The sequence below is a fragment of the Cervus elaphus genome, chromosome 11 (genome assembly GCF_910594005.1).
Source record: "Cervus elaphus chromosome 11, mCerEla1.1, whole genome shotgun sequence".
Lineage (NCBI taxonomy): Eukaryota > Metazoa > Chordata > Mammalia > Artiodactyla > Cervidae > Cervus > Cervus elaphus.
This window is the reverse complement of record NC_057825.1, coordinates 93,718,845-93,737,796: the sequence shown is the minus strand read 5'-3', so window position 1 is coordinate 93,737,796 and position 18,952 is coordinate 93,718,845. Positions and strand designations below refer to the sequence as shown.

The following is an 18,952-nucleotide window of genomic DNA, read 5'->3' as shown; positions in this document are numbered from 1 at the left end:
TTTGGAGTGAATGACTCTTTATCCAAATTTTTGAATACACATTGTTCAATTTTAGATCATTATATAGCATGTGTCTTTTCCTACCAAACCACACTATCATGTAGAAATCTTTCTAAAATAAAAGCCTAACTTACACTTACAGTTGATTTAAAACCCCATCTAGAGTAAAATTCTTTTACTTTTTTCAAGAATACTCTTTAAAAAATTTTTTTTCATTTATGGTATTTCCATCATTTTAACTTCAAATTTTAACAGATTAAAAAACAAACCTCAAAATAGCACTTGGGCTAAACTGATTTTTTTATTTTCACAAGCTCATCACTAATATTTAGATGCCACGGATGAGGCATCAATCTTTGAAATACTCTGAAATAAACAAGCAATAAATTACATGTGGGAATAAATGCCATCATAAACACCGTATATATATTTTCAGTAAAGAAAAACACATTTACATAAACATAGAAAAGCTGATAAAATAATTTGTAATGTCAGTAAAAATAACCCACATGAAAGAGCTCCTTCTATCATGGTCTTCAAGAAAATTTCAAAACTTTATCATTCTGATTCTTTTTATCAATGAGAACAAATAACTCTTCAACCATAACATTAATGTATAATGTTTCTTTACATTTGCTCAGTGTGAAGGAGCACTTGGAGTCTTGCCAATGTATTCATTTTAATAAAAAAAAAGTCTTTGAAAATACAAAAATTCAAAACAATATCTAAAAAGAAGCAAATAAGCAACATGCCATCCCATATTACAAAAATCATCTCAAGGATAAATATGTGCCTCCAACTTGCTTTCCCATTTCGAATTATCACTAGACTAGTGAAAGTCTTTTAATGATAGAAAGGGCTACAGAATTAAACTACTTTAAAAATGTTTTCTTTACAGCAGAATGAAAAATAAAACTAATGTTCTTTTTCACTGCATGCCGAATTTAATTTTTGTCATAAGACAATAGCATTTCATTTGCAGGGGGGAAAAGATGAAAAGTACCTGAATTTAGATAGAATGTATATATTTTAAATTCTTAAGTATGATGCCTTTTTTATTTATGTAAAATGAGTTGTTTGTAGTATTTTAAAAGGGAGCATGCTGAAAATATTAATATAGTGCATGGATTTTTTTCTACTGACTCTTATGGTGTCATCTAGGGCTGGCACAATTCAGATTTCAAAAGAAATTTTAAATTTGTTTTCAATAGGGATAAGATTTGCTCTTTCTTTTATTTTAGGACTATCTGTGATAGAATGTATTGTTAACCATAGAAGTTTGGTATATTACACATGGGCATGTTATATGCAAATGTATTCAGTTGGGGTATGTATATATTTTGTTATGTTATGTACATAAACATCTACCCTTGTGCATATGTATATTTACATCATGTATAAATATGTGTATATTACCAAAGGGTCTTATACTGAAGGGGAGGAGGAGCTTTCGGGGGACTGCCATACAATATTTTAGTTAACTGTTCACTGAGGCTGTTTTCTATGAGAGTAATTAGGTTTCCTTTTTTCACAGTCCCCAAGGTGGGTGTTTATAGACATGGTTTAGTTATTACTGTTTTCCAAAAGGCTAGTTTTTTAATCTTACGTCTACATATGCTTTAAATAAATTAGTGGTTGCCCACCCCCTACCTTGTCCTTCTCTTAGGAAGGCCTATGGGCAAACATCTTGATAAATAATTCAAAGAAAAGCTAAACGTTGATTCCAAAAAACAAAGTTCATCTAGTTAAACACTGACATCTTACTATTAACATTCTTTACTAAAATTTAGCTGTCTATACAATATCTTATAAAAAGGAGTGACAAAATAGTATGACGCTACTGGTAGGTGAGAGTCTTTGGAGGTAAGTGTGTGCAAATTTTACTTAGGGACTTTCTCCAGAACAGGAGGTCTTACAATGAATTGCCGCTGAGCGTTAAACCACCTAATGTCCACCTAAATCCAAGAAACAAAAAATATATACCACCAGTATTCCCAAATTATTGAAAATCCTTAGATGCAAACATTAGGACACAAAGAGGACACTAAAAGTATTTATAAAGTTTATTTTTAGGATCCTCTGAAAGTCATGTTATCAAAAACACAATCGGGCAACTGGGTTCATATTCTCAATGATGGAGAGAAATATTTAGCCTTTTTCTGAATTCTTCCTGCCTTGCGCTCTCCCTTGAGAGTTGAACAATCTGGATGGGGCTGGTTAACGTCGTAAGTAGGAGGAATTTCATTTGGCCCAAGTTTTCTTCTATTAGTCTGCTTTTCTCTTTTCTAATAGGAGATAACTGACAGCCCTGTTTTGTATGAAATTATGGAAATCAGAGACTGGAGGAAGGGGGAGTCATTATTTCAGAACTGAAAAGGTGTGGGTGTCTTCACTCCTCACCCCCCCCCAAAAAAAAATTTTCCCATCACTAGAAAGGAGCCAGGAAACTGGCCGGCTTAAAAAGTGATTTTTCAGCTGGTTCCTACTTTTACTCTATGCTTCCAAACATAAAAACAACCTCCACGCAAGCCCTCTTCAAGGCCAAGACCCGAGAGGAAGCAGATACCCAAGCCCCTGAAATCCAGTCTCAAGGGCAAGCGGGAGCCTGGGAAGGATCTCGGCCGCATTTCTCAGCGAACACTGTCCCTTTTGGGCTCCCCCGGCTCACGTGAGTCCGGGGATCCGTGAACATCCCGGGACCCCAAGAGGGATCTCTCGGGTCTCAGAAGGGATGAAGGCGAGGGTGGAGACACCTGCGTGGGGGCGGGGGAGCTCTAGGTGGCAGATATACATCTCCAGGCTGCACCGGCGCATTCTTCACCACCTCCTGCCCTGCCCTGCCCTGCGCGCGCACCGCACGCCCACGCACGCCGCCCGCGCACACGCACAGCCCGCAAGCGCGCACACGCGCGCACACACCCCCAACGCACACGTCGCGCGCACAGACACACACATACACACACACCGATCACGCATGCGGCGCACACACCTACTGACCCGGACACACACTCCGCACGAGCGCACACACCCCCACCGCGCACACACACGCTGCACACACCCCCGACACACACACCGATCACGCACCCACACATACAGACCCTGACACACACACCCGGACACACACCCCGCACACGCACACACGGGCGCACACACATACCGATCACGCACACCGCACTCACACACACACATACCCAGACACACAAACCGATCCCTCGCACGCACGCACACCCGCCCGCACGCCGCTCCGAGCCGCTCTCCTCCGCAGGGAGGCCCCCAGGTGCCGGGCACTGCCGCGCGAGGGGACAGCGATGCTCTCTGGACTCCGGACCCAGCGGGCCGGGAACAAGGCGCTGGGCCGCGGGTTCCAGTGGGGGTTGCCAGGCGCCGACCGTAGAGGGGCTGGGAGCCGGGAGGAAGGGCCGGGGAAGAGCGGCCGGGCGCACCCGCCGCCGTCCTCCTGCCCTCTCACCCTCCGCGGCCGCCGGGCCCGGCGCGGCCGTGGGCAGCGCGTGAACCCCACGCGGCCGGGCCTCCCGGGCTCGTCCGGCGCCGGCCTGCAGGGGGCGCCGCTCGCGGGGCCTTGGCCTCGGGCGCGGAGGAGGGGCCGGGTGGCAGGCGCCGAAGCAGGCTCGGCCCCGCGTCCCCGGAAGGTGCGCGGAGCCGGGAGGCTGGTGCTCGCCCACGGGCTGGTGACGGCGCTCTCACACTTGTCACCGCCTAGCCCGCTCTCGGTCGGGTCCCGCGGCAGGAGGGGGCATGGGCGCTGCCGGGGAGCCCGCCTCCTAGCCGGTGGGCTCCACCTGCCTGCTCGGAGCTCGGGGTGGGAAGGGGAGCTCGTCTCTCCGGCTTGGCCGCGCGGGGGCTTCGGAAAGTTTTCTACCACACGGAGGACGGAGGCGGAAGAAGCGCGAGCCTGCTGCCAGGCTGGGACAACCGGAAAGCACCAGAAGCGTCGCCAACCAGCAGCACCCCCGGCGTCCCCGACAGTCACCCCCTTCCCTGGCCCGGCGGGCCTTGGACCGGGAGCCGGAGAAAACTGGCAGTCCCGCCGACCGCCTGGTGGGCTCCGCGCCGCGACCCGCGGGAAACGCGCACCCTGCGGCGTCGCTGGAAACCGACAGCGGGGTCACGATCCCAGAGGAACGGAGCCGCGTCCTCGCAGGGCACGGGGATGGGGGGAGGTCCAGGGCCCCTGCAGATGCTCCGGGCGGGCACTCGGGCCGAGAGTGCCTTCGGAGCGGAACCTCGAACTCCAGGGCTGCCCACGTCCCTTTCTCACTCCAGATGTTCAGCTGAGCTCGGGGTGAGGACTGTCCCCCGTCCCGATCTGGACCCAGCAGCCAAGGCCAGAGGTGTGCAGATTTTTTTTTTTAAAGACCCACCCACATCTTATAAATGTGAGATTGTTATCAGACGGCCCAGATTACTTAAAGCGTACCATTTCTCCGCGATCCAATTTTATTAGGATTTACTCTCATTTGTGCTGGGCTTCTCTGGGGAAATAATGCTTTGATTAATGTAATCCTGGCCCAGGATCCGCCACATGCCCCTCGCCCCTCTCCCAGGAGAAAGGGCCTGTTTGACAAACAATAACAGCAGCAACTCTTGCAATCTGGCCCACACCTTCGGGGGCGGCTAGGAAGAAGGTAACACGCGATCCCACGCCGTTTGCTAAGTGCAAGGGTGAGACGAGGGAGCGGGCTCTGCGAGGGGCGAACTTTCCAGACGCAAAGCCCCGGGGCTCCGAGGCGCGGGGGCTCCTGGAGAGGTACCCTCGATGGGCGCGCGCCTGGATCCTGTGCGCGCCCGCCCTCCGCTCGCTCCGACCGTCTGCCTCTTTGTCCCCAGCCACAGGCCTCGGCGACCGGGGAATCTGCGCGCTCCGCGTGGGCAGCCCCTGGACCCAGGGTGCGTCCACAGCGCCCACGCGCGGCCCGCAAGCACTTCGAGAGCAGATCTTAGGGGAGAACCAGGCGCCGACCCGAGGCGCCCCGCCGCTGCCAGAAACCTGGAACCCGGGGCCGAGCCTCAGCGGCTCCCCTCCCCAAAGACGCCCGCACCCCTCCGGCCATGCACACACGCACACAATGCGGATGCGCGGGGACCTGCGCTCGCCGCTGCGGCTGGCCGAGAGCGGGCGCCCCCTTCCCGCTCCCCTTCCTCCGGCGCCGCCCGGCCCCCGCCCCGAAGAACAGCTCAATTACGAGAGAGCGCAGGAAGAAATCGTGGGCTCCGAGGCGCCCGCCGACGCTCCTCGTGTCCCCGTCCCCGGCGCCCGGTCCCCACCCCCACCGTCCCCAGCTCGCGGAGGGCGGGGGCGCGGCGGGGCGAGGGGTCCTACCCTGCTCCGCCAGAACAAAGCCCACCGCGGGAGCTCGCGGCCGCGCACCGAGCCGGTGACAAAGGCGGGCCGGCGGCGCCGAGCTCCACGGCCAGGCTCCGGCGGCGGCGGCGGCGGCGGGAAGGAGGCCTCTAAGGAGATGCCCAGCCCTCCCCGGGCTGCGGCAGGTCGCCGCGGTGTCCCCGGTGGCCGGTTAGGGTGACTCAGCGTTTCCCTGCTCTCCATCCCGCACCCGCTCTGGTCGCCCTCCCCCCAGTGCTGCTGGACCGGCTCTTCTCCGTCCCTCCCGCTTTCTCCCCCACCCACTCTTCTACCCTACTCTTTCTTCCCGGCCCTTTTGCTTTTAATCGCTTTCCATTTTTCTTTTTCCCTAGAAAAGGAAGGCTAATTCGACTTCTGAAGACCGCTCTGGGTGTTCAGATAACAGTCTCAAAGTCCTTGAGGACAGTGTTTATGGAGACAAGGCGAGTAGTGGGTCCCCTTCATTTTATTATGCAAACGGTGCTCTCAATAAAATAAAATGCAGTCTAAGGAAGCGGAGCTCGGCCTTGGGAACCCCACAAACCGCTGCCCTTGCCAGAAAAGCGGCTTCGCAGGGTCGCACATCACAGCAGGAGGCGGGCAGGGGAAGAGAGGCCCCCAAGGCGAACCTTCCTAGGGAACGCCCCAGTCTGGCTTCCTAACCCTGGAAAGGAGTCGCTTGCCAGATCCCAGCGCTGACATCCTAGAGTTTTTCAGGTTTAGGAGATTTTAGTAGTCACTGTTTTTCCAAGTGAATTTTTACTTGTTTCATTTCTGCGATGTGAATTTCAAATAAAAGGAACACAGCCTAAGCCATTTGGACAATACATGTCTTGACTTCCAGAGGTTTTCTGCACTCTGATATAATATTAAATTAAAATCTGACGTCTGACCAGCAGCACTGTAAGCTTGGGATCCTCCCCTTAGGCTCTACTGGGCAACCAAGCTCCCTACCTCAGAATCTGGGGGGAGGAGGTGGGCCTTCAAAACTGTAAGCAGACACAAAACTTTTAACTGGGGACTAACCAGCCCCAGTTTGCATGAAGCTACGGTGAGCAAGTTCTACTGCCAAAGTCTCTTTGCCAGATATTTCAGTGCTGAAATGATATTGCTGCAAACCTAGGAGATCTGAAATAACAGATACCAATGAGGACTGGAACTGTATTCTAAAAGTGAACAAAACAGCCGACCTTTCTTGAAGACCCCCTAGGGCTGGTGGTCCAGGGTAGGAAGGGAGCAGGGCAGTGAAGTGGGAGTTTTCATATTCACAGGAGAGAACATGCTACAGAAGCAGCATTTGGGGAAAATGCCCAAAAGAGCAGCCTCCAGCCTGATGAGCTGTGATCTGCACCCAGCTCCTCAGACAATAGCTAAGTTCAAGTGTCAAAAAATCAAATTAAAAAACACACACACACAAAAAAACCACCCAGAGGCACCCAAGTGTAAGAATTGTTTCCTAGTGTGCCACAAAGACTCATCCATCAGGGGACTACCTAGTTCCAACTCAGGAGAAGTTGTATAGGGAATTTGGGGGGTTCTGAGCCAAGGGTGTCCTCAAGAAAGGGAATTATTTCTGTTAAGGCCACAAGCTTGGGTGGGGGGGCGGAATCCAACCACTCCCCTGACAAAGCCGAGTTAATATTTTGTTTTTCAAAACACAGACAGAAAAACACCAAGTTGACCTTGGGATATTTTTCTAGCTAGACCTACCCACATGTTTTTGTTAATATATCATCATCGTCATTCCAGTCCATCAGCTGGGCCCTCAGTTACCTAGCCCTTCGAATTTAAATTCTAAGAACATTGTGGGGGCGGGGGTTGAAGGGGGACAGGCCAGAATAGTCCATCATGTCGTGTCAGCCACGGCTTCCGTAGCGATTGGTAGCTTTCATTACCAGACTTGTCAGGTGCATAAATGCAGCTACCATGGGCAAACTGTGGGGAATGGGCTGTTTTTAAAGCATACACTCAATTGCCAACTTATCACGCCTTCTTAACTTAGGTCCCACAATCTGTGATAGTCTGTAGTTTAAAGCTTTCCTATAGGCATCAGAAGTAAAGCTGCTTGCTTTAGGGTGAGAGAGCACGTGTCTGACTTGATCATTGCTCCTTCCAGCCCATCTAAGAAAACCAAGTGCTTGCTCCTTTCCTACGGATCAGATCAGTCATTATCAAAGTGATACGAAGAAGAACGAGGGGGAGCCATTGGGACGCTTCCAAAAACTTAGCAAGACGGAGAAATAACTCACCCACCGCCAAGCCAGGCGACAAATGCTGTCTTCACCCAAAAGCTACTGTTGAAGAACCCTTCCCTTTGTATACAGCACACAGTGTGGGTAGAGAGTGTATAGAACGTTTTAATTTGTAAATGCTAATGGCAGTGTGCTTCTACACTGCCACGGTATCCGAAGAAGCACTTTATTGCTCTCAAATGGGAGCAAACGAGTAAATACCCACTTTGTATTTTGTACACTTGACCCAGGTAGTGTTCTTCATTCTCTCATTTGGCAAAAGCAAATTCACCATCCCCAATAATTAAAAGTCTGTAGCTTGGCCCGGCTCTTTGGATCTTAATTCATATCCATCTTGATTGTTTTCACCTCCAAATCGTTACGGAATGTTAACACCGTCTCTATAATATGTCAGTTCTCGAATTAACTTGTTGCTTTACCCAGAATTATTATTTTCTATTTCCTTTACTTTAGATAACCTTAAGAATGCAGATATCATGAGAAACAAGCTTTTCTTTTCTTACAGGCTTTTTTAAAAAGTAACTTTGCAAAAAAGGAACGTACGCAGCAGCCAAGATAGGAACGATCCCAGATCCCGTGAAAAGTGATACCGAAAATCACACTCCAGATATGTAGAGTCCTTAACCATTGTTTTGCAAAATGCCCGGCTAAGTAGAAAACTTGCCTTTTTCCTTAGTAATTTAAAAAATGCATTCAGCAGCTCAGGGCATGCAAAGTAACCTAGAGCTTTGAAGCACTCACTGGTCTAGTGCCTGTGGATCACCCCCAGAAATCTTTTGTCTGAAATGTCCAGAGAGCTGAAGAAAAAGCAATGTTTGGGTTCAGATTACACGTTTCTTCCATTTTCTACTTTGTGCTATTTGCACAAACCTGCCTGTACATTTCCTGACTCTAAATGTGAGAGCTGGCGGATAAAAATCCTGGAATTAAAATCTTTTTCAAAGTGCTCCCTTGCATATGTTACTCACATAATCTCCAACCCTCCTAGATGAAATACCACTTACATCCAAACCTTGACTTTCGCAAGTTAGTTTCAAAGGAAAACTTCTGGCTGGATGCTGGCTGGCTTAGAGTCAAGTTCGAAAGAATAAGGTGTCTTTCCCCCTCCTGCAGAGCCCCCAGCCCAGGGCCCTTCCTCCAGGCTCCGCGACACACAGGTGCCCGGAGCTGCTGAACCGTGGAAACCAGTTTCTCACTTCCAGTCACTCACAGCTCCCCTTTCTGAGTCAAGCTTTCCAAATCTCCTTGGGAAAACTGTTAGTGACAAACTGACTAATTCCTCAGAACCGGGTAGCATTTGCCCTTCACTATTTTAGGAAGCTTTCCTTGAATCTTTTCATCCTTCACCACAATAAAGTTCAGTCTTCCTTGGCTGTATCTAAAAATCTCTAAGGCGGAAACCCTGAGTTCTGTGAAAACTTTTCTGCAACTGCATTAAGTCGTATTGTGCTAAAAAGTTTCAAGCCCACAGTGACCTCTTACCGTCGGCTATTTCATATTTGCTTTTCCCTAACAAGCCCTTTCAAGGATAAATTCAGAATCTTGCCACAATCAGAGGAGGTGCCAAGATTTAAAGGTGCCTTTATATACCGCATGGAGTAAAAGAGATCCAGGAAGCCTGGACTAAGTCTCCAGGAGCTGGGGTTTTATTTAGAAGTCAAAGCCTGCCTCAAGTTGAAGACTGTTGACTGTTTAATAGATAATACCTTTAGACTACATCTTTCTCTTCTTGACTGTTTCCCCAAAGATACAACCTGAAAGGTAACCTATGGAGTAGGTTACCGCATACCCCTAAGAATTTTGCACAGCGTTTCGGCTTTCACTGCCCAACTCTGTTTTCCATACTTATATCCTCTTCACAGAAAGACATGGAGGAATACTGTTTTAAGCCGGTTTTCCTTTCCCAGGCCATTTCACAGATGGGGCTGAGTGGGAGATGGGGCAGTCATTGTCCCCCTATTTTAAGGCCCTGTGTTATGCAGTGAACTCGCTCCTGGTTGTGAATATGCATAGAAAGGTAGGGACCATTTGTGCATTTGGCTAGTTTAGCTTTTGAAAACAGCTACATTTTACAGCGTACCTGCTAAGACGAGTCAGCGCGCCCCCTGCTGACAAGTCAAGACTTCGACTCCCGAGCACTTCCAAAGTTTATTTTGTTCAGTAAACCGTGTCATATAAAATTAACAACAACCAGTAAAATTAGCTTATATGTTTCAACTGTAAAAGTCCAAAACAAAATAAAGCTAGTTTTGGTGGCGCTAGAAATCTCTAGCTTGGCTTCTTCTCTTTGGCTGAGCCACGGTCCTTTTATCTAAAGCCCAGTGCACAAACATATAGCTTAATGTGGCCAGTGTTCTTCCTTTTCTTTCTCTCTCTATGGCAACCAATATGCTCTGCTCAGAAATGTTCCCCATCAAGGAAACAAATGATCTTCAGGGAGCAGCTCTATATGGCATCTGGTCCAATGGAGCACAGAGAGTTAACCTCAGTCAAAAGCGACGCTGCCAAGCACGCAAACAGGGAGTGGAAAACTGGCGATCCTTACCCCTCCCCAACTGAAACCTCTTCCTCCCTCCTGACAAACCATTTCATGGATTTGGCATCAACTGTTTCCAGAGAAATTACAAATTTCCAATTGCAAGGTGTTCTGGAGACAAAAGTGCAATCATATTCCAGCTATTTGATGCTGCTACCCCACCACCGTCACCACTCCAGAGGCTCGACTTCCTCTAAAAAGAACAAAACCAAGAATCTTTAGCATCCTCTCCAGCCCATTTCACTAAAGTAAGGTGCTCACACGGGCTTGGACTTGGCCTAGCTTATTCCACCATCCAATTTTCTCTAATTATCTGCAACTAGCAAGTAACTGTACCCTTCATTTTTACTAAAAGCCAGGGACCAGAGGCAAGGGGGTGGGGTGGGGGGAAGCAAGGGCAGCTGTCAAGAATAGCAAACACAGTAAACCACTAAAGCTCCAGCCTCCTTTGGGAATAAAGTGTAGGGTGTCCTGGTTAGTTTTGATTGATCACCCTCTTTCTGATGGACTTTCACTACCGAGTGGAAAGGCTGCAGTTTGCCGCCTGCTCGCCAGACGCGGCGATAACCAAGGGGGCACCGACTTCCTGCCTGTTCTTCCTCCCCTGCTCCTTCTTCTCCACCTCTCTGCCCTCCCTTTGCCAAGCCCCCCCCCCCTTCTCACTCCACCCCTCTTCTCCCAGCAGGAGTCCCCCACCCCAATCCCAGGCAGGCACACGTAGTTCCACACCTCAGCATCAGCTACAGAAAAGGGGCTTCTTCCCCTCTAGTTCAGATTCTCTGGTGGGGGGGGGGGGGAGAAATTCAAAAGCAAGAAATATGTATACTACTGCGTGCTTCATCATCACTTCTTTTCTGGGGCCTTCCTATTTCCCTAACAATCAACAATTAAAATTAATAGCACTCTCCTCCTCCTCCCCAGGAAAAAAAAAGTAAAGTGCCTTGGGGTGGCGATCCCTGGAAGGAGTCCACCTTTTATGTAATATTTTCGGAGGGCTGGGTTTTTGAACTCTCCCCCGAAGACTGTTCCTCTTCCTTCCTTCAAAACAGCTGCCCGTGAGCCCTCTCTCGTCCCAAGCCCTGAAAATAAGCCCCCAAGCCTACGAGAGCCTACCGAAAACGAAAAAGGAGGGGCAGAAACGAGAACGCAGGGAAAGAAAATGAAAAACACTTACCGAGCAAACTTCCAGGATTACATTTTAAAATAAAGGAAGAAGTTTTATTTTAAAAAAATAAATAAGGTGACTGGTGGGGGGAAAAGACATATTCTCGACTCCCCAGAAGCGGTACCTCCTCAGTCTTCTCTTTCCTCTGACTCCTCTAAGCCCGGCTCTCCACTCGTCTATTATTTTCACCAAAATATATGAAAATGTATGCAAATGAAAGTCAGCACTAACTGTTCTCCCCTTGTTATATACTTTGGATTTTTTTTTTTTCCAGACAAAACAATCACACTCGGCAGAGGGAGGGGGCGGATGGGTGGGGCTGGGGAGCGACTGGAGAACTAAGTACGCGGAGGCGGAGGACCGAGGGGACCCAGCTCGCAACAGAAGCGCATTTCTGATTTCGAGGAGCACGGCGTTTTGGGGGGCTTCCCGTACGCGCACACACCCTCCTTGAAAAGAAAGAAGTGGATGTGTTTGCGGAGGCGCTCTCCCGTTTCATCAGGCCACCTGAGACTGCTTTTGAAAGCGTGTACTGTGAAATTCATAGCGGTAATTTAGACAAAATCCTCACTGTATATTAATGAAAGGGGCCCCGTGGCTCTGTTCCTACCCTCCCCATTCAGTGTAAACAAAACCACGAGACTCTCTCGGATTTTGAGTCGGATCCAAGCAAAATCGGCAGGAAAGGAAAACACGGGGTGCTGGCACCGACTATTCAAACGCCTGCACCTGGAGATCTTAGATTTATTGAATGAAATCTGTGTTCCATCTTCCATATATACATACACGCATACATAAATAGGAAAGGGAACCTTAAGGGCACGCGGAGGTAAAAATCCGTTCTGTCTGGGGTTTGGTTACCGCTGCCCTTCAGATCTATACCTTTGCAATAATGGATCCCCTAAAACCCACCTAGGAGGGCATCTCTCCCCCTGCACGCAGGAGAGGGACCATATCACACACAAGTGCTCCGCGCCCACCATTCATCACGAGACCTCGCAAGGGTTTCAAGGCTGCGGCTAAGCTGGGGAGCTCCAGACCTAACCGAGCACCACCCCCCTCCCCGCAACTAACTGCGCGCGGCAGAGGAATTATTCGCCGGAGAAGGGCAGCCCCCAGCACCCCAGCAGCTCAACGTCTGCGTCCAGGGCGGCCGGGTGCGGGGTGCACGCGCACGCACACTCATTAGGGACGATGTATTTATTGAATGTCCGAGTCGGGTTAGTTCACTGGAAATCCCCGAGGAGGGTTCAATTTGCCCTTGTTTTCGTTGCCACTTTCTCTTTTTTCTTGGTTCGCTGAGGCTCCTCTGTGCAGCGTTTCCGCTCGGCCGCGTCCCCCACCCCCGCTCCTCCCGCCCACCCCGCGCGCTCCCCTCCTCCCGGCCCCCTTAACTCTTTCCGCCGGTCTAGACTGCGATCGCGCTCCCCGCCGCCAGCCCCAGCCGCGCAGCAGACCATCCGAGGCCGGAGAAACAGAGAAAGCCCCCACCGTGCCTAAGAATAGTGAGCCCAGGCGAAATACCACTAAAAGCCACCGCACCGAAATAAAGAAACGCACACCCGCACCCGCGCCCGATGTGAGCGGTGGAGGGTGCGGCTGGCGGCCCGCTCCCCTAGGCCGCTCCCGCTGCGGCAGGCTTCCCGACGCCTCGGGGCGGGTGGGGGGACACACTTACGGTGTGTCTAGGGGGGAAGGTCGGCCGATCTCTCCGCCGCCCGTGGGCACCCCCGACTCGCAAGGGCACGCGCGCTCCTCGCAGGAATCCCGGCGGAGGGGCGGGGGAGGAGAGGCGGGGGTGGGGAGCGCGCGGCGGGCTGCGGTCCGTCTCGCACGCGCGGGCCCCGCGCCGGTCCCGGACTGCCGGTCTCCCAGGCGATGGCATCCGAGACCTTAAACAAAGGGGGCCGCCGCCGCCGGCGCGAAGCGGCTGCGGAAAGTCGCGGTGGCTGATTTCCAAGGAGCGTGGCTGCGACCCGGGCTTTCGGCGCCGCGAGCTCCCTCTTCCCACCCCCGCCTCGGTAGGGACGGGAGACGGCCAGAGGAGGGAGAAGGGAACTTTGAAACCGCTGGGGACACGGCTGCCTATAGGTATTAGCGTGAATGGCGCGTCCTTGCCGCGCGCGGTACCAATCTCCGGGATGCGGTGGGGGAAGGGGAGGGCGGCACAACGCAGTGCCAGGTGGACTGTGGAGGTTGCTATTTTTCGCGATTTTTCCCTCTACGATCTCCTTGTGACTCCCTCCCTCCCCTGCCTGGCCCCCCTACCTCACCCCCGCCGTCTCTCCCTTTTCTTCTCCCCACCCCCCCCCACCCCCCCGCCTTCCCAGACCTATCGCGCTGCCCAGAGCCCAGGAGGGATGGCCAACGTCTCGGCCGGACACTAAGAGTTAAGATGTGGCGGAGGGGGCGGCGGGGGAGGGGCGGGGAGGAGAAAGTGGCGAGCGGGAGGGAGGTGGCTTGGGGAGGGTAAGGGAGGGGGAACGACAGATTTCCAGCTTCTACGACGCTCTGCCTAAATTAAAAAGCAACCAATCGGAACCGCCGGAAGGGGGGCCGCGCGTCCTGAGCCAGTCATTCCGGGGCTGCCAGTCACCCAGCGGGTAGCCAATCAGCGGGGGCCCCGGTGCTCGACTTCCTTGTGTTTGGGAAAGTGTGGTGGTGGGTGCGCGCTCGCGGCGGAGGGTAAACATTCGACAGTCCCCACTCGGAGAGGGAGGGACAGAGAGAGGACTGTCAGATCGGAGCCGAGCCGGCGGGCGAGAGAGGGAGAAAGAGAGAGAGAGAGAGGGAGGGAGAGGGAAGGAGCGAGGGAGAGCGCGCGAACCGGGGCGCACGGCGAGCTCCCCCGGCAACTCCGCTCCGGCACGGCCAGCGCGCGCGCCGTCGGTGCAGCCTCCGCGCCGTGCGTCGTGCCCACTGGAGTTGGTTGTGTATCAAGGATCCCCTATATGCACACACACACCTCCACCTCCACCAATGCACTCTTCTTCTTCTTCTTCCTCCTCATCCTCCTCCAGACCTCTGCTGGGAAAAAAATAAAACACCAACCCCAACCGTCAGCAGCAAGGTAACAGAGAAACGCGACCTCGTGTTTTCGCCTGTGCAGCCTTTTCCTTGTTATATTTGCCTCCTACTCTCTGCCCAAAAGGAAAGATGTCCCATCAGACTGTGACTGTCGTGAGGAGAATGAAAGAGGACTCTTGTTTCAGAGGCAACCGAGAGCTCCGGCAATAGCAACTTCAGAGCAATGCACCAGCGCGAGAAGTTTTCCTAGGACAGAGCAAAGTCGAGCCGAGAGGACCGGAGGGGGAGAGCGGGAGCCCGCGTCTCCGCTCGGCACGCGAGCGGCCAGCACCACCACGCCTTCAAGGACAAAAAAAGTTTTCCTCCTCCAAGGGGAGACGAGCGAAGGGCGTTCCCCAGGAGGCGGCGAGGAGCGGCCGATCGTCCGTGCTGTGGTCCAGCAGAAAGGAGCGGCTTCTTTTCTTTGTTGCCTCCCGTGAAGTCGCCACTTAGCAGGTGGACCGGGCCCTGCGCCCCGGGCAGAGTCCGCGCTCGCCCGAGGACCGGAGGAGGAGGACCGCCGGTCGGTGCGCCCGGCCCGAAGAGCCCCGGCGCAGGCCCGCGCCCCTCCCGGAGGGCCCCGCTGGAGCGAGCCGCTCGCGCCGGGGCTGGGGGGCGGCCACGACCCCCCCTAAGGGGGGCGGCCACGGAGCGCGCCCCGCCGAGAAGCGAGCCCCCCTCCCCGGAGCGCGGCTCCTGCCGCGGCGGCTGCTGACCAAGGCCGGCCAACGACCCCCGCGCCCTGCCCAGCGGCCTTGCAGCTGCACCCGGCGGCCGCGGCGGCGGCGGCGGCGGCGGCGGCGGGGCCGGCGGGGGCCCGGGGCGGGGGCGGGGGCGGAGCGGGGGGAGGCGGCGGGAGGCGGGGGGGCGCGGCGGCGGCGGCGGCGGTGGCGGCGGTGGGGTGGCGGGAGCGGAGCGGCATGGCCACGGCGGCTTCTAACCCCTACCTGCCGGGGAACAGCTTGCTAGCGGCCGGCTCCATCGTCCACTCGGACGCGGCGGGGGCCGGCGGCGGCGGGGGCGGCGGGGCTGGGGGAGGGGGCGGCGGGGCTGGGGGCGGCGGGGGCGGCATGCAGCCGGGCAGCGCGGCCGTGACCTCGGGCGCCTACCGAGGGGACCCGGCCTCCGTCAAGATGGTGCAGAGCGACTTCATGCAGGGGGCCATGGCCGCCAGCAACGGTGGCCATATGCTGAGCCACGCGCACCAGTGGGTCACCGCGCTGCCCCACGCCGCCGCCGCCGCCGCGGCAGCAGCCGCCGCCGCCGTGGAGGCCAGCTCGCCGTGGTCTGGCAGCGCCGTGGGCATGGCCGGCAGCCCCCAGCAGCCGCCGCCGCCGCCGCCGCCGCAGGGCCCCGACGTGAAGGGCGGCGCGGGGCGCGAGGACCTGCACGCGGGCACCGCCCTGCACCACCGCGGGCCCCCGCACCTCGGGCCGCCGCCGCCGCCGCCGCACCAGGGCCACCCCGGGGGCTGGGGGGCCGCTGCCGCCGCCGCCGCCGCCGCCGCTGCCGCCGCCGCCGCCGCGCATCTCCCGTCCATGGCCGGCGGCCAGCAGCCACCGCCGCAGAGTCTGCTTTACTCGCAGCCTGGGGGCTTCACGGTGAACGGCATGCTGAGCGCGCCCCCCGGGCCCGGGCGGCGGCGGCGGCGCGGGCGGCGCGGGCGGCGGTGGCGCGCAGAGCCTGGTGCACCCGGGGCTGGTGCGCGGGGACACGCCCGAGTTGGCCGAGCACCATCACCACCACCACCACCACGCGCACCCGCACCCGCCGCACCCGCACCACGCGCAGGGGCCCCCCCACCACGGCGGCGGCGGCGGCGCGGGGCCCGGACTCAACAGCCACGACCCGCACTCGGACGAGGACACGCCGACGTCCGACGACCTGGAGCAGTTCGCCAAGCAGTTCAAGCAGCGGCGCATCAAGCTGGGCTTCACGCAGGCCGACGTGGGGCTGGCACTGGGCACCCTGTATGGCAACGTGTTCTCGCAGACTACCATCTGCCGCTTCGAGGCCCTGCAGCTGAGCTTCAAGAACATGTGCAAGCTCAAACCGCTGCTCAACAAGTGGCTGGAGGAGGCGGACTCGAGTACCGGCAGCCCCACGAGCATCGACAAGATAGCGGCACAGGGCCGCAAGCGCAAGAAGCGGACCTCCATCGAGGTGAGCGTCAAGGGCGCACTGGAGAGCCACTTCCTCAAGTGCCCCAAGCCCTCTGCGCAGGAGATCACAAACCTGGCCGACAGCCTGCAGCTCGAGAAGGAGGTGGTGCGGGTGTGGTTTTGCAACCGGAGGCAGAAGGAGAAGCGCATGACGCCGCCCGGGATCCAGCAGCAGACGCCCGACGACGTGTACTCGCAGGTGGGCCCGGTGAGCGCCGACACGCCGCCGCCGCACCACGGGCTGCAGACAAGCGTGCAGTGAAGGCCCGGGCGCCGCCGCTGTCACCCCCGCCGCCCCCGCTGCGCCCGGCCGGGCCGGGCCGGGCCGCCCTCCCCTCCGCCCAAAGACAGGCCTGCCCGCTCTCGGGGGAACGGAGAGGGGCGCACCGAGGAGACGCTGTTTGAAGTCCAAGGAAGGAGGGGCGAAGCAAGCAAACAAAGCCTACGAATGCCCTGACAGTTTTATATACACGTAGATGACAAAACCGAGAGAAAAAAGGGCGATCCTGAGGTCTCTTTCTACTGTGGTGGTGTTTCGTTTTCTTGGTTTTCTTTTTAAAGAAGGGTGGAGATGCCAAGCGCACCAAAACTGCACTCTCGAGGTTTTTCCCACCCTGAGAAGTCCTACACGGCGACGGTGGATAGCACTTGGCACCTGCCTCGTCCTCTCCTCTTAAAAAAAAAAAAAAAATTTTTTTTTTTTTTTAAAGCATACCCTTCCCTTCCACCCCTCTCTCCAAAGGGCCCCCTCCAGCCTGGAGAGATCCACCGTAACTTTGTTTCCTGAGAGCGACCTGAAGGCCTGCAGGGGCACCGGGTTTAATCAGGGGTGACTCTGTGCTCCCGGACCCCGTGATTCTTGTCCATATTAAAGTCATTTGGGGACAAACAAATTGACTATGAAATGGGAAGGCGAAAAAAAAGAACACTCTACAGAAGACAAGAAATATATATATATATATATATATATATACACACACACATGTATTCACAGCTTCTGAAATTAACAAACTGATAGTAAAGCCAAAAGAAAAACAATACCTATCGTCAAAGTAACCTTGGAAAGAAAAGTATCAAGAGAGAGCAGAGGGACAGGGACGGGCGAGGGAGCAGGAGATGCCCACCGGCCAGTGAGAGAGGCCCCGGCGCATCCCGGCCCGGCCGGGCGGACTGGCCGCCAAGCGAGGCCTGGCCACCAACTCCGGCCTTATCTGCTGCCGCTCCGGTGGACGACGCCTAAAGATGCCACCGCTAATATTTTTTTTATTAATATTTTTTATTTTTTATTTCTGGACTGACTCAGATGGAGGGATTTAGAGAGACAGCACTTGTCCGGACTCCCGCCTTCACCCGCCGCCGACTCTGATTGAGTGGGCGCTGTGGACGTGCTGATATAATACTGCCGTTTCCATGCAGTGTTTTTGGTAGGTTTTAATAAACAGACTTTTCAAAAGACGGCAATAGAGAATTGTTAGATCCGTTGTTGATCTAAAAATATTTGCTTTATATTTTCATTAAATGACTTCTTTTAATATTTTATTCAGAATACTTATGAACTGCTGCAAAACGGTAATTTATTTTTCCCCAGATCTTGTATTACGTGTTTTTTTCAGACGAGCACAAATCAAAATGAAATGAAAATATGGACAGTTGCTAGGTAATAAGGGTATCTTTTGATGTGATTATTTGATTGTAATTTAATTTGAGTAGTGATTCCGTAAGAGCTGATCGAGAAAATAAATTTGTTAGAATGAAATAGTCTGTGTCTGATGCATAAACACTGTGTGGGAAAGAAAAAGTCCTTTAGAAAATATTTTTTTACTAATGCAACTCCTTAAGGGATAGCGCTGAGGGAGCAGAGTCTGTTCCACCTAAGGCATATTTGCAAATCTAGAATAAAAGACGATGACAGAAACAGATAGTCATTGACATAGTAGTCCCTCCTTGTTAGCCTGTTAATTTCACAATATTCCCCCCTCACTTAATTTTAGTGAGTGTTTTTAGTGTTTGTTTGGTTTTTTTTTTAGGTGAAATTGTCTAAATGCTAGTCCTTTTGCCCAGAGATACCTGTGTCTTTTACCATCTTTAGCAGAATGCTGGACTACATCCCCAGTAAAAAATGTGTCAATTGGTTATTAATGGTTAATACAGAGTCTGCCCCATACCACCAAAGTTTAGCCTTTCTTTTTCCACTCATTTCCTCCCCCCCGCCCCACCGCCCCACCATATTACTACATCTCTTTCCTCTTTTTTCTGAAGACTAACAGTTGTGAAGAATAGCTTACAAGTTGATGAAATATTTTTGTATAACTTACTTCCCATGAATAACTATATGTAATTAATTATAAATTATTAAGCCGTTTGGGGAGGGTTTTGCTTTGTTTTTCTTATAATGGAAGAATATTGCTC

At 53.4% G+C, this 18,952-nt stretch overlaps 2 protein-coding genes across 3 annotated transcripts; both read left to right on the top strand.

Annotated features, from left to right (window-relative positions):
- The first annotated feature begins 4,119 nt into the window (after positions 1-4,119).
- Positions 4,120-8,181, top strand: LOC122703919 (translation initiation factor IF-2-like). Of its 2 annotated transcripts, XR_006343655.1 has the most exons (5): positions 4,120-4,352; positions 4,849-5,533; positions 5,716-5,805; positions 7,479-7,694; positions 8,120-8,181. XR_006343655.1 is itself a non-coding variant. In XM_043918492.1 (4 exons), exons 1-4 carry the CDS (start codon positions 4,172-4,174, stop codon positions 7,540-7,542), a joined length of 1,020 nt encoding a protein of 339 aa, XP_043774427.1. In that variant the 5' UTR covers positions 4,120-4,171; the 3' UTR covers positions 7,543-8,100. The 2 variants fall into 2 exon arrangements, 1 of the variants encoding a protein (XP_043774427.1); XM_043918492.1 differs by lacking the exon at positions 8,120-8,181 and having other exon boundaries at positions 7,479-8,100.
- A 4,823-nt stretch (positions 8,182-13,004) lies between these two features.
- Positions 13,005-16,954, top strand: POU3F3 (POU class 3 homeobox 3). Its single transcript, XM_043918491.1, is given in 2 exon segments — positions 13,005-16,024; positions 16,026-16,954. Coding segments are annotated over 2 exon segments (1,503 nt in total). The 5' UTR covers positions 13,005-15,301; the 3' UTR covers positions 16,806-16,954.
- Positions 16,955-18,952: the final 1,998 nt, after the last annotated feature.